This window comes from Bombyx mandarina, chromosome 04 (assembly GCF_030267445.1).
Source record: "Bombyx mandarina strain Sakado chromosome 04, ASM3026744v2".
Classification (NCBI taxonomy): domain Eukaryota; kingdom Metazoa; phylum Arthropoda; class Insecta; order Lepidoptera; family Bombycidae; genus Bombyx; species Bombyx mandarina.
Window position 1 is genome coordinate 15,451,944 of NC_143211.1, and position 18,519 is coordinate 15,470,462.

At 37.4% G+C, this 18,519-nt stretch overlaps 1 protein-coding gene across 10 annotated transcripts in view; it reads right to left on the reverse strand.

Annotated features, from left to right (window-relative positions):
- Positions 1-18,519, reverse strand: part of spir (spire type actin nucleation factor) — a 212,838-nt gene that overhangs the window by 50,853 nt on the left and 143,466 nt on the right. For 5 of the 10 annotated variants that reach the window (XM_089727149.1, XM_089727148.1, XM_089727147.1 and 2 more), the window contains exons 4-9: positions 18,325-18,479; positions 10,328-10,531; positions 9,209-9,238; positions 8,262-8,434; positions 7,206-7,269; positions 6,551-6,665 (exon numbers count right to left, since the gene is read on the reverse strand). In XM_089727149.1, the coding sequence (XP_089583275.1) occupies positions 6,551-6,665; positions 7,206-7,269; positions 8,262-8,434; positions 9,209-9,238; positions 10,328-10,531; positions 18,325-18,479 (741 nt within the window). The remainder of the gene's footprint in view (positions 1-6,550; positions 6,666-7,205; positions 7,270-8,261; positions 8,435-9,208; positions 9,239-10,327; positions 10,532-18,324; positions 18,480-18,519) is intronic. The other 5 variants (XM_089727154.1, XM_089727152.1, XM_089727151.1 and 2 more) reach the window with 1 other exon arrangement.

Genomic DNA, 18,519 nt, shown 5'->3' on the forward strand with positions numbered 1-18,519 from the left:
CTTTTCGTTACAGAAAAAATATATGAAAACATTAGATATTATTTTCTGTCTCTCTATTCCGTTAAAAAGAAAACTTATATAAGAGTACTCACGGCTTATTTCCATCGCCAAAGTGTTGGTAATAAAAACTCCCATATTTTGTGAAATTTTAACGAATTAAACACAAATACAAAATTCAATTTTAGCACGATACAATAAAGGTCACTTCAGCACTAAGATAACTGCAACCGCCACTAATGATTTTCCGCGAAGTCGGATCCGTTCGTAACAGAAAATCCTATTAGAACTAACTGGCAGTGGCGCGTTGAATTGGAAGCCACACAATAGGGAATGATTAATCTTATTTACAAATGTTTTATTCTTTCCATTCGCATATTCAAAATCTACGCGCCATAATCCATGTCAAATTTTTTTTTAAATTAAGAGTCACAGACGGGCGTTCGCCGTTACATCCTAAGACGGACTGCAGCAATTCTTGGAGATTGTACGCGCTGCTGTACTGAGAGGCCAGTAAGCGGTCTCTTAAATTCATTTCATTGTTTAATTTCTTCTGCTTATTTTAATAACTAACCATTGCACTCGTGTATGTATAAGCCTGTTAATATAGTTGATTAATTCTATTTTAATTACTTCACTTATTGATTTAACATAGAAAATTTTACAAAATCGATTATATATTAATTATTTTTATCTTCAAGACTGCTATTAAAAAGAGTTTTTTAAGTAATTAGATACAGAAATTGTAAAATTCCAATAAAAAGTCAAGGTAATCATGAATAGGTCCGACCAGATCAATAGACTCGTTTTATGCAACCAACCTTTTTCAACCAGTACCGGCCATTGTGTTCGTGCTTTTTGTCTTTTCTTTTTACAGAGCAGTATATATTCTGTGCAACAATCCTTTCGGTTTGGAAAATAAGATTTAAAAACGTTGGTATTTTTAAAAAGAAAAATTGAAATCGATTTATGTAACCTATTCGTTTTAAATTTTTGCAGTGTTATCTACATGTCGATGTCCACGCCGCATAAGGTTGAAGTTTGATAACTCGAAACTAAAAACCTTCAAACAATCTATGGCCTAATAGGTACAGGTATGTGTAGAGCGGCCGGTGTACACGAATTCCTATCAAACAATGCGACAATGACCTGCTAGTTTGAAGTCATTTGAATCAGCTGTGCGGGAATTTTCAATTCAACCATATACCGACCGATATGGTATGAATTAAAGGTTAATGAAATAAATTCTGGGATGTTCCAGGTCTTTTTTTTAATTATAGGTATAAAAAAAAAAAAAAAATTATCATATACACCTCCACGTTTTAGCCAATCGTATAAGATATACATATTGACAGTCAGAATATAAAAAATAAAGGTAAGTGAAGTCTGAGGTCACCATTAAATTGGTAATTTTTTTTAAGATTTCCTTAAACTCCTAGCTCTGGTTTTATTGCTTAAACGGGAAACGACTTCACGGCCCTCCATAGACACCAACAAAATAAATGCTACCACCCCTTTGAGACATAAGTTCTACGTATTAGTGTCACCCATTGTACTATTAAAGTACAATGGGTTACCCATTTTTCAAAATAGGACATATTAATGATTCGAGACAGATATAGGCAGGGTGTTAGGACCTCTCGTGAGTCCGCACGGGTAGGTACCACCGCCCCGCCTATTTCTGCCGTGAAGCAGTTGTGCTTTTCGGTTTGAAGGGTGGGGCAGCCGTTGTGACTATACTGAGACCTATACTGAACTATATCTCAAGGTGTGTGGCGCATTTACGTTGTGGATGTCTATGGGCTCCAGTAACCTTAACGCCAGGTGGGCTGTGAGCTCGTCCACACATCTAAGCAATAAAAAAAAAAAAAAATACCCGTGCGGGCTCACAAGACGCCCTACCACCATCCAGAAATTTATGATATATGTATGTACCTTTTTCCAGCCCACGGACGTCCAATGCTGGCCATAGGATTCCCCCAAGGCTTATCATAACAACCGGTTTTGCGCAGCCTGTATCGTGCCACGTGCTTTAGCCATGTGGGAGGCCTACCTACGCTTCGCTTTCTTTACTAAATACCTTATTAAAACGCCGTGATGTCCATGGACTTCACTAGCCACCTGACACCAGGTAGGTCGTGAATTCGTTCGCCCTAGACGAATGCAATACAAAAAATTAAGAGAGTAATAAATAATAATTAAAAAGCCGAAATATTTCAATATTCAATTGGTTTTTTAAATGCAATTTTATGTAGAAAGTCTTGGCGTGCCTAGTTTCGCTAATAAATTTCCCATTAAAATACGAACATTAAATAAACTTAAAACTTATGGGACTTTGACAGTTGTTTTTGACATTTGACCAAAACTCAGATGCGTTATCAACGAACGTGGTGAAATCTCGCATTTATCCATAAAAAGGCAATTAAAAAGTAGTTAAGTACCATATTCTTTTCTAAGTTTATAAATGGTTTTTGTTTGTTTTGTTTTAGTAGTCATTTTAACAACAACATACGAGCTGTGTGTAGGCACACAGAGTAAGTACATATGTATATCAATCGCGAGCAATTACAGTTCCACGCGACGATCGTGACGAACAGTTACGTAAAGGAATTCTATTTTCTAGTGATAATATTGTTATCGGGTCTGTCATTGTGTTTTATTTGTTATGCGAAATAGGTCTTACAAATGTACACGTAAGTACTCGCCCGCTTCGCTGGGCATTTAAAATTAACATTATTATTTATTGTTATTATTATTAGGGAGTCCCACACTCATATAAATATTAGCGTATCCATTAAGTACATGTATTTTCTACATGGATACCAAGTTTCAAGTCAATCGGATGCATGGTTCAATATTTATAACGGAACTTCCGTAAAAACCACTGTAGATTTATATATCAGTAAAGATTCAACATAAGTGCTTCGTTCGTACTTACAGAATATTTGTAAACGCATTGCTTTGTTCTTTCTTCTTTTGCTAATGAAAATAAACAGAAAGATTGTGTAAATTTATTTACAAAAAAAAACATTGCCTGTAAAGTCGCTTTACGGACCATAGTTTTACGTGATAACGTCAGTAGCTGAACTATTCCAGCTGCTAGCATTGACGTCACGCGATAAGGGAGATAAATGTGTCACAAGCCAACGCTTGGGCCGATCGTGCATCTCTATCACTTGTTCCGCGCTCTCGCTTGCACGCTCAGGCTCAGGCGGAACGTGACACTTTTTCGTACGTGCAACCGGTGTTCATCAATTTATAACGTCAAAAATTTTTTGTAAAAAATTTTGATGTTAATTTTCCAAAAAAAATATTAACGTAGACATAATATAACATTGGCTGAACCTCACATTCCTATGCTAAGTATTATCATAGGCGATACGTGTTATAACGTGAAAGCTACCTTCCACCTTGAGACACAAGGTCCAAATCTCAGTGGCATAGTACATATAGTGGCTGCTCAACCCTCAAATCGAAACGCATTACTGCACCATTTTAAAAATAGTTCGAAAGATAGAGAGTACATGGGCTCACACAAGTTTTACGGCTTACTAATTTATAGCCTCCAATTACCTCAGTAGGAGGACTTCGTGACGTCAGAAGGTTCTGGATTTTCCGCAAACGAATATCGAATTCAAATTAGTCACTTTTTCTTAAGAAATAAATAAATTCAATGCCAAATTCTTTATATCCGAAGTACCTGTTTTGTGTCATCGTAATTTGGGACGATCAAAGAGAAATAGAGAAATAAATAACCAGGGATCAATCACACCCATTTCCCCAAAGTGGGATTCGAACCCACCCATTCAGCTCAGGAATCAGACTGCGCCGTAACCCACTGAGTTTCTCGCTAGATCTTCTCGGTGGGTCGCGATTCCGATACGGTGGTAGATTCTACGAAGCACTGCTCTTGCTTGGGCTAGTGTTAGCAAATTACCTCATATTAAGCCCGTAAGCTCACCTACCCCTCGACCCGTAGCTGAAATAGCCCCTTAGATAGCGAATAAGTAGATAGAGATATAAGATAGTTTCACTAACAATCGACCAAGTACTATTGTTCAATTTAGCATAAATTTACAGAACGTCGCGTGATATGAACAGAAAATGGTAAAAATATAAAAAAAACAATTTCCAGTTTCGCATCACAGATATACTCCAAAAGAAATGTTTCATAAACTAATGATTTTCGTCTCCTAGATAATTAATAACTCTCTTAAGAAACATCAAATGGAATAATCATACATACAATTTGTGTGAAGGAGCCGGAACCTCATTTAAGCACTTAATACATGAAAATCAACTTACTTTATTGACTACTAAGGAACGTTTTTCTCTGTGCCCTACAAATAAAACAGATTTGTTCGCAAAATTCTGAAGATAAAATATACGGCTAAGACGTAAAAGGCGTCAGCTCGTCTGGCAAAATATAAATGGGTGTCTAGGTCACCGGGCAATTCGGGTATCGACCGGGTTCTTATGTAATAATATTAGGCGTTTAACCTCCTTGGTGGAATAGTATTTTTGCGATTCGTGCTGTTAGAGTAACTTAGTTAATTTCATATTTTGAAAATGGTTTACTAATAAAAGCTAGAAGAAATAGGGTCACTCCGTGTTTGTAATTATGCTAGGGCATTTAGTAGAAGACGACTCATAAGGGTTCTCTTTACTATACAGCGTACTGCGGTCGCATGTATTGGTGGAAAGGTACCCTAAAAACGTCTTTACGGATCCACCCGATCCACTAACAGTTTTATTAGACAAAGATCCGGTAGTAGATGCATTCGCGAAGCAGCTGCCCTTGAGTTGTTAGGTTTTTACTTTGGAGGTGCTCGGGCAACGTTTATCAAATTCCACTCAAGCCAGCAATGCATCCGTTCAATCCGAACATATCGTGAACTTACTTAGTCACTAGACATGAACGCCTTTCTGACGTAAATCAATCTTTCGTTTCGGTTGGAGGGGTCGCCGTTAAACGATACAATAATTAAACATAAAATAAGAATACATAACCTATACTAAAAGCGTATTAGCATTTCTTATTCCTTTCCCTATTTACTACGTTTTTTGGAATGAAGTTCCTTATAGGACGATGCGGCGGGGTACCCTAACCGGGAAAAAACGTCCGTAACGTAAGATTTTTATTATTTATGTATAGTCTTAGTATGATGGCTATACAGTGTCTAATGTATAGTCTACGTGATGACGATTTTCTATGATAGAACATAATTAGGCTTAAAAAGAGGCTTGTGGAGAGTATTAAGCGGTAGGCAGCGGCTTGGCTCTGCCCCTGGTGTTGCTCAAGTGCATGGGTGACGGTAACCACTCACCATCATGTGGGCCGTATGCTCGTCTGCCTACAGAGGCAATAAAAATAAATAAATAAAAAATATTATTCACATAAATAGCTGTTTCTTTGTATATTATTATTATATATTTTTTATAAATCATTGTGAATGTGAAGTTGATAGCTTTGTAAAGTAGTTTTATTTTTATTTTTATCAATAAAAAAACCTTTAAAAAATGTATACCTGAATAATTATTTTCTTTATACCTCAAATAGAACTTAAAATTAATATTTAGAATAAGGAACTTCGTTCCTATCTGGTGTCCCACGACACCACACATTTTTTTTAAAGTGTAACTTACATTTTTTTAAATGTTATGTTTTCGTTCCTAGTTGTCAAAATATTATACTTATGTATTTATTATGTTTTTTTTAATTCATAGAATTTCAGGTTAGAGAGAGAGAAGCATTTAAATATGTATGATGTATTCAAGACTACTTTAAAGGCATTTGTTTTTTTGACAATACAAAGATTGAAAGCAATTTAATATATTTAAAGAAAAAACAACATATCTGAAAACTACCATACTTTTTTTCTCCTAAAGGAATTTAAACAAAAACAATAAGATAGAAAGCTAGTCTCAATTTCTACTGAAATAAAGGCAGAATCAGTTTCCATATAATTTATTTCACATATACCAACTTTTAGATAAGGATATGGTTCGGGGGAGGACTTTCCAGTTAGGGTAGAGTGGGATCTGTGAAATACAATTAGGAACTTGTTAGATATCCTCCTCGACACGGTAATGACACAGCTTCATAAAACATACTTAAGTTGTCATAAATTCCTTTGAAATTACAGTAACATATAACAAAACACAATTCAAAATAAAAAACTTACAATTTTTACGCAAAATTAGTTAATACGCGTTGATAATTTACGAAAGAAAACTGCTATTTCACATACTAACGCCATCTATTGATAAGTAACACGAACAAAAAATTGGTACATGTTTGCGGAATTCGAACACGGATATAATCGCATCGGTCGACACGTGTATATTACGTGTTTTTGTGAATTGGTGGCAGTTCTCTTTGACGTTCAACAAGTATGTACTACTTTCATTTATGATGTTCTTTTTTTTTTGATAAATAAATAAATATACCAGACGTCGTACCATTTGACCCACAATCCCTTTAAACAACAACTTAATGATAGTGCTGAAGATTCTTCATGAATTTCAGATAAAATAAAATAACAATACTCACATAGCCTGTTGGAGTATGGTGTCGGTCTCAGTCGCCTGCCGACCTGGATGGAAGCTAGGAGTTTCTCCCTTGGCGTTGCCTCTCGTTTCGGTGGGGGTAATGTACGTTCTGACGCCTGAAGAAGCGGTTTGAATTTTAAAATCTTCAACTATTCAAGTCAATGAAATTTTACTTTTTCTTGAAATCGTCATTATTTTAACTTATACTCCGGTTAACACTTATTAATGGCGTCAATGACGTTTGTATGTTTCCTGGATCTACACAATCTATCTATATATATATAAAAATGAATTGCTGTTCGTTAGTCTCGCTAAAACAACTCGAGAACGGCTGGACCGATTTGGCTAATTTTGGTCTTGAATTATTTGTGGAAATCCAGGGAAGGTTTAAAAAGTGAGAAAATATAAAAAAGCTCGGAATTATTTAAAAACAAACAATTTTGATTTTCCTTTGATGTGTCCCCTTGATGTTTCTTTTATTTATCGATTAAGGCACTACGAAGTCTGCCGGGTCAGCTAGTTTATTCATAAAAGTTTAACTTTTGAATTGAAGACGTGTTGTGTACGAAACAATGTCTGTCGGTCTGTCAATATTAGTACTTAAGGTAATCTATAGTTAGTCAATTCTAAAATTCATAACGAAATACTTCACTTACCTTTTTCAGCGGAGGTCTACTTCTAATGAATTCGAGAATCATAGCGTGGGCGTCCTTCTTCACACTGCAATGCAAAACAAATTTAACTTACTACTTACTTGTACGCTATGCGTGATTAACGCAGAAGTTGTTATTTCTATGGGTTCAAGTTACAACTCAAGCTGTGGCTTGTATGTATACGGATACAGCTACAAAAGAAAACATGTCTTTCGAACTATTTCAACCAAAGTTAGACCTAAAGTACTCGACTTTAAAATACAACATCATAGAGCATGTCACATGAAAACTAGTAATCCGCATTAGTGAGATTAAAAATCGAAGTAAATTAAAAAATGGACCGCCTGCAACTTGGTACAACTGAAAGAAGTGAAACTTCTTTGGCGGTGTTCAGTATTGTGGTTTTCTTCATTTTTCATCCTTAAATCAAATTTCTCTTGTAACAGGGAATGCTGTGTATAAGAGAATCGACCTAGCTTTTTTTTTTATTGCCCTTGTAGGCAGACGAGCATACGGGCCACCTGATGGTGAGTGGTTACCGTCGCCCATGGACTTTAGCAATGCCAGGGGCAGAGCCAAGCCGCTGCCTAGCGTTACCGCTCGCTTTGTCCTTTCCCTCTCTCTACAGTCGAGTGGTTCGCGAGACGCTCTGTCTATTTTCTCACTCTCGCTCTTCCGAAATTGTATGTTTTCTCTCTAGCCGTAACGAATCTGCCGCGGATTAAATATTACTCTCAACGCACTCAAAGAAGTTTCACTTCAATACCCATCAGAAAACAGTTTTATTATATCCAAATACTGGTGCTAGGACCTCTTGTGAGTCCGCACGGGTAGGTACCACCGCCCTGACTATTTCTGCTGTGAAGCAGTAATGCGTTTCGGTTTGAATGGAGGGGCAGCCGTTGTAACTATACTGAGACCTTAGAATTTATATCTCAAGGTGGGTGGCGCATTTACGTTGTAGACGTCTATGGGCTCCAGTAACCACTGAACATCAGGTTGACTGTGAGCTCGTCCACCCATATAAGCAGTAAAAAAAATTTGTCTTGTCTCCCTCACCTCTGTGGTATCGCTCCATCGACTTTCCTCAACGTATATCTTCTCGATCTGATGTCGTCCATAAGGATCTCGTACGGTGTCAATTCATATTCAATTGGCGTTCTTGAATAATTCACTTTCTTTAATTTCACGCCCATCCGGAGTTCGCCGATAACTTGCATCCAAAATCTTGCCTGATTTAACAAACACACAAAAAATATTTTACACGATTGCCATTCATATTTCTCAGGAGCTAAGTTACATCAAACTCAAAGTAAAACATGATTGCTATTAATATTTATCAGGATTTTTACAGTAGATGGTAAAAAATAAAAATTATAAAACCTAAACTACAATGGATGCATAGTTTTTTTTATTTGGACATGCTAAAAGAAAATTAAGTATGAATTACAATAAATTTAGAATAGTACTTGCCCGTTACTAAAAGATTACGCCTTAAAAATATAAATAGCAAATTAATGAAACAAAATTGCTATTTTTAGATTTGAGAAGTGTATGCATACCGAAAATCTTATTATTATCATAATTACATAATTATTATAAAAGAAATATGTAATAAGACACGTTAAAATATTGCGCTATTCTGTATTCTTTCTCAATCGTGATCTGTTTACTTTGAGTATAATAATTTTAATGCTAAAATTTTGAACGCATATTACCCATACTATTAGTATGTATGCTCACATTTAAATAACACAAAGGATCTTTAATTTCTGATCAAAAAAACAAAATCCACAACCTATCTATCAATTAAACATTTTACTATTTATTCATTAAAAAATTCAATATTTTTTTTCTTACAATAATAGAAAATAATGTATGCTATGTACATAATATATTTACATTAATATTATTCTCAACTTGCAATACGCATAATAAAGCCATAAAAACTACACAAAACAATAATGTACACAGTACACAAAACTATTCAGGTTTAGCTCACGTACTTGCAAAGCTCTCCATATCCTTCGGTTTGACTATAACAAAATATTACCATTTTAAAAACAACGTGGTATTTCGAATTGTGTTGCCTCCGTGCTTACTCTATACATTTGTAAACTCACCTTTATACTAGAAGCATAGACGCATAATATGATTTGACGCATATGATTTAACGCATCTGATTTGACGCATATGATTTGTCTTTAAAACTAAATGACGACCTGGATTACGAGAAACGAGCTTCTATTCGTTATTGGCTATTTTATTTTACTTTTTGATGAACAATATTATCAAAAGTGTTAAGGACGTCACACACGGTGAACTATCACACTATCACAGATGAACTATCACACATGGTTAAGATAATATATATTTTCATGTTATAGTATCTTCGCCGTGTGTGACGCCCTTTAAGCCTACTTTTCGAGTAGGAAGCCCTAGTGTCAATCTTCCCAGAAATCTACCTACTTTTTGGCTAAAACAATATACACGTCTTATTCAATAGAAGTCCTAATTACCAAACTTGTGAAAAAAATGAAGTTGAAATAATACGTTAATGTATTTATCATTTAAGTACCTATATATGTTTTAAGAAACCAATGGCCTTAAGAAACAGTATTCCAAGCAATTTAACTGTAAACACAAAACTTAGCACTGCCTCATGAAATGCCTTTTACTGGTGGTAGGACCTCTTGTGAGTCCGCGCGGGTGGGTACCACCATCCTGCCTATTCCTGCCGTGAAGCAGTAATGCGTTTCGGTTTGAAGGGTGGGGCAGCCGTTGTAACTATACTTGAGACCTTAGAACTTATATCTCAAGGTGGGTGGCGCATTTACGTTGTAGATGTCTATGGGCTCCAGTAACCACTTAACACCAGGTGGGCTGTGAGCTCGTCCAAATATCTAAGCAATAAAAAAAACCTTCATACAAAATGTATAGCGAGCGACGTTGTATGTTAAGATAAAATATTATAGTATCTTCGCCGTGTGTGACGCCCTTTAAGCCTACTTTTCGAGTAATGGCCTTAAGAAACGGTATTCCAAGCAATTTAACTGTGAGCACAAAACTTCATCACTGCCTCATGAAAACTAAGCCTAGATTACTAATTAAACAGTCAAACGTACCCAATCAGAGAATTGCAGCGTGTCGAGATGCGTGGCGGAGTCTTCGGCGGCGCCCATGTCTCTCGCGCCTCCGACCCTGACCCTGGCAAGGAACGAGGCCAGTTCGAGGGCCTCCGCGACCAGAGCCCGGCACACGGCGCGGTAGTGAGCCGCCGCCGCGTCCCGGGCGCAACGACCGCCGCCTCCGCAATGCCAAACGCATCTCTGCAGAAGAAAAAAAAACACGTATTCAATTGACAGTTCATGCATATGAACACTTTTTTCTAAGATCAAACAATATCTGAAAAATAATAGTTTAAAAAAAAACTAACAAAATACGCTTTTATAGAAAATCTAACTAAAAAATAGCAATATAAATTTTAATAAATTTAAATTAAAAATAGTGTAAGAAAAAATGATTTTATTGTAAAAAAGCGTGGGGTGCTTTTCAGGATATTATCAAAATAACCCTTCTACTCATATCTGTTCATAAAATATTTATAACTGATACCATGCACCCCACGCTTATTAATACGCTTTTATTTTACAATAAATCAATTTTTCTTACACTATTTTTAATTCAAATGTATTAAAAAATATTTTATATTTTTAATTGGATTTTCTATAAGAGCGTATTTTGTCAGCTTTTTTAAACTATTATTTATTTTTCATTTTTTAGTTGAATTTAAATTTTTTATATTTTTTTTAATATCGAATTGTCATCGGTCCTTAATAAGTTTGGTATACTTTACTGGTTTGGTATACTATTTCGAGTTAATCCGACGTTTCGAAGGGGATCAAAATCCGGGGAAGTACCGGCTTAAAAAAAATACATGCTGATAAACGACTTCCATTGCGAATGAATAACATCGTGTAATAAAAGCCTGCAAAAAGTTTATAAATTTACGGTATGCTGATGGCAGGGTGAATCTTAACTCCTCAGCATTAGGTACCACCCCCTATTTCGGGGACGTCATTCTTTCTCATTTGAAGAATGGGTCAGCCGTTTTACAATACAATTAAAATTTCAACCTCACCATAAGAATAATATTTTGGTTGTAGCTTTAGCTTATCTACTATTGGATTACGATTTATCAATTTCACACAATACCCTCACCGCATTATGACGTCAAAGTACTATATTTTCTCCATTTCTCATAACGATTCATCACCGCGTACTGACGTAGATAATATTAATTATCAATACATTCCGATAAACGTATCCAAATTTAATTAATCGTATGTAGTTTTAATGAAATTCACTTATTTGATATTTATCAATATCGTTTCAAGTATTTTCCTTGTGTGACAACACTAATAATAATTCATATGATAATTTAATTTTTTTTTTTTATAGCTTAGATGGGTGGACGAGCTCACAGCCCACCTGGTGTTAAGTGGTTACTGAAACGCATACACATCCACAACGTAAATGCGCCACCCACCTTGAGATACAAGTTCTAAGGTCTCAAGTATAGTTACAACGGCTGCCCCACCCTTCAAACCGAAACGCATTACTGCTTCACGGCAGAAATAGGCAGGGTGGTGGTACCCACCCGCGCAGACTCACAAGAGGTCCTACCACCAGTAAAAAGGTTTATTATATTTAAATGTTTTTTACTAGCCGCGAAATAAGGTACGTGGCTTTTTGGTTCGAGTCCGTGAGCTTTTAATTATTGAACTACATCGATTATGTCGATTTCTGTTACTTTATTTATTCACAACACTACAACTGTCAAATTAGAACTGTCATCGAGAAAATAAAGAAATGGAAATAGTAGTAGTAGAAATGGAATAGAAGCGCCCGGATTGAATAACTGCCTTCTTTTGTTTGTTAATGTAGTTTTTAGTCTTTTAGGTTTCTTAGGAATATATTCATTCTCAGTATTGTAAGGTTTGTTGTAAAATAATTAAAATAACATGTATCTTGTTAAAATTAAGGCAATTATCGGATTGCCAAATAGCAACACTGTTGGTGGAAGCAATGGCAGCAGTGGGGACGTGACATAATAAAAAAGACGGTAGTCTGAAAAAAACGGAAGAAAAAGCGGTGTATTCAGTAGTGAGCACATATCAAAAGATTGTATAAGTGGAGTTACAAATAAAGCAATGCAAAATGTAGTGAACTATTGCAATCTGTGTATTATTTCCTGACTGTTGGAAGCGGAGTTCTACAGTATCATCGGATTCGCCTTTTCAAAAACTCTATATTCTGGCACCTTAGTAACAGAAATCGACATAATTACTTCAGTGCGGCGCGTAGGGCACCGGTGACCTACACAGGAGACAAGGGGTTAAAGTCGTTCTTAAAGGTTTTTTGACTACATCCCAACGTCATCATGTTCCTTCGCCCTCATAAAATTTAGTATAGGTAGACACAAGTCAACGAGATAGGAATGAAATGCAAAATATTTTTTTGCGGAGATCCGACATGTATTGACGACTCACTCGCTCTACTGACCTAGAAACACGAGATTTTCTTTGATTAAACCCTTGAAAGAAAAGTCTAGAAAACGGCTTAGCCAATCGACCTACTAATTTCAACAATTCACTAAGTCCCCTTATTTTTAAAACGTAACTTTAGATTTCATTTTTATTTCACTAGACGCGACGACGATTTCGCGAGCCATGTACTGTTAAACTGTTACTGAAATCCGTGGACATCACTACTACCACCTTGAGACATGAGATCGAAGTGTCAGATGTATTTTGTAGCGGTTGTCTCGTCGATTAAGTCGAAAGGCGTGGGTGTTGCATAGGTTTACAAAAACATCCCTGAAAATATTATACATACAATTAACTTGTAACTTTGGTAGAACACTTCTGTGTACCGTAAAAATTGATAATTAAAAAGGTTATAAACGTGAAAGTGAACTTGTGTCCTTACGCTTTCACGTCTTAACGACGCGGCAGATATGTATGTATACGCGTTGTTAAGAGTTTAGATACAGTATATAGAGTACGTTTCATCCGGAAAATGAGGACTTTTGCGGGAATATATTTTTGTTTACATTAACTCGAAGCGAAGTCGCGTTTAAATAATGAAATTATAACACCGGCATAGCTATGTAAGACGGGAAATTAATTACAACAGCTGTGTCAAAAAGAAAACCTACATAAAGTTACGTGTCGACCATTACAAAAACATAAAAAAATATAATTAAAAATCAAACCATAACAATTTCGGGACTCGATTTTAAACCTTAAATTTAACGTAAAATGTCATATTAAACTTAATACCAGCGAGCTTTTACAATTTGCATACTTAAATAAGCTTGAGTGTTATTTTAGCACGCTTTACGTGTACCCACCGATCAAGTTAATAACGATAAAATTTTAACTCAAATAATAATATAATGGAATGAACTTGCATACACTGAATAAATTTATAAGTGGAAATATGATACATACATAATTTTACTGGTGGTAGAACCTCTTGTGAGCGGGTGGGTACCACCACCGTTGCTATTTCTGCCGTGAAGCAGTAATGCGTTTCGGTTTGAAGGGTGGGGCAGCCGTTGTAACTATAGTTGAGAGCTTAGAACTTATATCTCAAGGTGGGTGGCGCATTTACATCGTAGATGTATATGGGCTCCAGTAACCACTTAACCCCAGGTGGGCTGTGAGCTCGTCCACCCATCAGAGCATTAAAAAAAATTACTTAAAAAAATTTACTAAGATGTAGACAAGCTAATTCCCTACCTGAGGTTAGATAGCGTGTTTTTATTACGAACCGGCGGTAGCCGAACCTCCCACGAGATCCACGCGCCTAGGGGGCGCACGGGGTATGGCACTGGTCCGTGACTGTGAGACCGCGGGCGCAAGGATGTTTTCAGGGCCCTACCCACTAAACGACTCCCTTGCACTTTTCGCCCAAGCGTCCGATCCCCTCCGAGGTCAGAACCCGGACGAGGTAAGGGGGTTAACGCGGTCAACACTACAACCAGACGGCGCAGCTCACCCCAAGGACGCCCGGCCAACGGAACCTTTGAGGCGAATCGAAGGCCCTGATGAGGTTAGGCAGCTATCCGAACCATCGTTTTTTTTTCGGGCAATGAGCCGAACCTCTTACGAGATGTCCGCGTCTAAGGGGCACGCGGTATATGTGGAACTTGACGCTTTGCCGAAGTTGAGAGAAGACCGCAGGGCCAAGTATGTTTTAGGGCTTTACACGCCAAAAAACTACAGGCAGTTATTCGAACCTGAATTAAGGAACGCTACCAAAATTTGCAGTGACGCCAAGACTTTTCTACCATAGCAAACCGGAAATCAGTGAGTGCAGCAATATACACCCGTCGTCATATAAATTCAAACCCTACAAAAACAGCAAATGCACCTTCAGCTATAAGAGAATGGAAGAAATCCGCCAAAAAGCTGAATCATTTACAGTACAAGCTTGTATTTACAATAAATTCCCAACAGCAATATTCCGCCTGTCGCTGTCGCTATTAGATCTTTACCTCTGTTATTCACTAAACCAAACTTTAATCATAAAACATATATCAAACAAGCTCTCTCCATAAACATAAATCCGAAAAAACCAATAGTTTATGGTTATTATGTACAACTACCATAATATTCACTTAGCATTACACACTAATAACCCTTAAAAACTGAAGTGAAAGCATTCGTATGACGCAACACGTGTCATACCTTTCAAGGGCCGGACTACTATATATATCATTTATCACGGTATTTCTCAATATCTGCTTTTTTTAGGTTGATTTTCATTCGATGGAATCGTTGGTCTAGTTGTTTGGTTAGTGACGATAATTCTCGGTGTGATATCTTTGTTATTGATGCTTAGAGCATCGGGTCTGATGAATTCATAAAACACAGAAGAAAATGGCCGTTCAAACCATTTGTCCTGTTTGTTTTTATAGGGTTTGAATTTATGTGACGACGGGTGTATTGCTACACTCATTGATTTCCGGTTTGAATGGCAGAAAAGGCTGTACGTCACCGCAAGCTTTGGTAGTGTGCCTTAATTCAGGTTCGGACAGCTGCCTGTAGTTGGTTGGTGTGTAAAGCCCTAAAAACATACTTGGCCTTGCGGTCTTCTTTCAACTTCGGCAAAGCGACAAGTTCCACATATACCGCGTGCCCTTTAGGCGCGGACATCTCGTATAAGGTTCGGCCCATTGCCCGAAAAAAAAACGAAGGTTCGGATAGCTGCCTAACCTCTTCAGAGCCTTCGATTCGCCTCGAAGACTCCGTCGCCGGGCGTCCTTGGGGTGACCTGCGCCCGTCTGGTTGTAGTGTTGACCGCGGTAGCCCCCTTACCTCATCCGGGTTCTGACCTCGGAGAGGATCGCACGCTTGGGTGAAGAGTGCAGGGGAGTCGTTTAGTGGGTAGGGCCCTGAAAACATGCTTGGGCCCGCGGTCTCGCAATCGCGGACCAGTCCTACATACCCCGCGCGCCCCTGAGGCGCGGGGACCTCGCAGGAGGTTAGGCCCCCAGCCCGAAAAAAAAGTTGGCTCAGCTAATGCTGTTCAAAGTACATGAATCGAACAGCGCTGATTTTCAGTAAATAAAAATAAATAAATCAAACAAAATTTTTTGATGAAAATCCGGTGTGTGTATCCCAAACTTAACATCATCTAAATAATTTGAAAAGCATTCATCCATAAATAAATATAGGCGTAATGTAAATATCCGAGACCGATAAGGATCATGAAACGTGATGCGTTCTCGAGTGAAAGTTGTACATATTTTAAATAGACCACTACACGTACGTTCAGGGCTACCACCTCATAATTGCTTTCGTTTTACGTCGAGCTTCATTGGAACACCGACATATTTCTGTTTACTTGTACGAGATTCCTGCATATTAAATCTTAGCTTAGCTAAATTGCTGATTTTCATATATAGTGTTACGTGCTGGGGTTCGGACTAAATAAATTTTCCACCAAAGTACAACTTAAAACTGTATTTATCACTTAGAACACTCACAGAACACTTTAAAACTCTTAATTCACTTCTTCCGCTTCGCTACAGGTGATCCGTTCGCTGTTTCGCTTCGAGTATTTCCGATTACTAACTGACTGCGTGCCATTTCTGCAACGCTATTATAGTCGATACGACATCTCTAGCATTATCGAGAACATTCTTCACAAGTCGAGTATTTACGATGTGTGTTTCCGCTATCTGACAATAGATGGCGTTTTACTTCTCGAGCGTTTTAGATGTTACTAGAGCCTTCGATATTTCTGTTAAGGTGAAAGCATTCACTTTGAAATGAATCATAGATATTGGCAACATTGTGTTGTCTACAAACCATGCTATTCCTACACAAGCCAGCAATTACATTCCACGCTCTCATTTCGAAGGCGAAAATCACTTACAGCGAACGAAAGTTTAATTACAAAATGCGTGGTGACCCTGAAGTGTGGTTATGAAATGAACGTAAAACCCTTTACTGACCGAAGCAGGTGGCGATCGGAAGATAATCGGGAACATATCCGAGTATAGAACAAGCTCAACGACGTGGCTCCATTGATAAGTCTATTACTATGTAATTTACGGTGCTTAAATTTAATACACATTCGATTTGATAATAAACTGTATTTGTATACTAAGTGGCTTATTAAAATTAAATTTAGTGGAATTATTGACGCGTTTATTAAAATAACCAAAACATGATTTTTTAGTTGCCTTAAGTAGAATAAATAATTTGTACAAAGTATAAAACGGTAAACCAGAATGAACCCGAACCTTTTTTATTTTCATTTTATTGCTTTGATGGGTGGACGAGCTCACAGCCCACCTGGTGTTAAGTGGTTACTGGAAGCCCATAAACATCTACAACGTAAATGCGCCACCCACCTTGATAAATATAAGTTCTATGATCTCACTATAGTTACCAAGGCTGTCCCACCCTTCAAACCGAAACGCACTACTGTTTCACGGCAGAAATAGGCAGGATGGTGGTACCTACACGCGCGGTTTCACAGGAGGTCCTACCACCAATACCACCTGATGACGAGCATACGGCCCACCTGATGGTGAGTAATTACCGTCGCCGGTGGACTTCAGCAATGCCACGAGCAGAGAGAGAGAGCAGTTGAGAATCAGAATAAGTATGCGTTACAGGTCCATTGCGCGACTTCTATTACCCACTCAAACGTCTAGAAGTTAACTGATCTTTAACCTTTATTTTTAAGAGCCCTTTACAATAGCCCAGCGGTACGGACGTCTTAAACGAGGCTGGGGCCTTTGGGCACACAAGAATTTGATGCCCTTTTGGAAAGTAAAAAAAGCGAATTATAATAACATTTTTTTACTGAGTATGACCATTTATTATAGGTAATCAAATACAGTATGATATAATAATATTAATTATATTAGAATGCTGCTGGTTTTTTGGTTACGATTACGATAGTGGTTTCTTTCGGGATTTCTGTTAAGTAAAATATTCCATTATATCTTTAAAGTCAATTTTTTGAAGGATATCACTTTCTATGGCCATAATTAACAAATTACTCAGCCGTTCTTGTAACATTGTTGTTCGCAATTCATTTTTTATTCTCTTAAGCTACGAAAATGACCGCTCTCGACTTCAATTGGTTACCAAATTGTCGGTTCTTCGGGGCCCCCTGAGAATGGGGGCCCTGGGCACGGACCCCGTGTGCCCTTATGGTAAAGACGGTATTGCCCAGCGGTCACGGAACTTTTTTAATTATTACCTCTAAATATTTTTGTGTAAGTTGATAATTATTATTCTTGTTATTTTATAATTCATATGATATTTTTCTTGTATTATTAGACGAAAAAACTAGTTTAAATTTTATATATAGCCCCCCATAAAAAAGGTTTTTTAATTTAAATGTTTTTTTTTCGGGAAATAAAAAAATTGGAATTCACAAAGATTCTAAAGAAGTTTCACTTCAATATATACTTTTTACTCACAAAAGTTTCATTTTTACCGCCCAAAATTTCATTTTACCCCATTTGGGGTAATTTACCCCGGTTCCCCGGCCGCTGCAATAGCCGATCTAAAATTCCTTAGTGCTTTACCTCTATAACATCTTTGAGCATGAACCGTCTTCGTCGTCTGCGTCTCCTGGGAGCCGGCTCCGAGTCCCGTTCTATACCCTCGTCGTCGGTGTCGGCGCGTCCACCTTCAGACGTCTCCGAGCCTTCGGACAGCGCGCCGCATTCTTCATCGTCATCTGCAAACAAAATATCTATATAGTAATCGTATGCCGTATC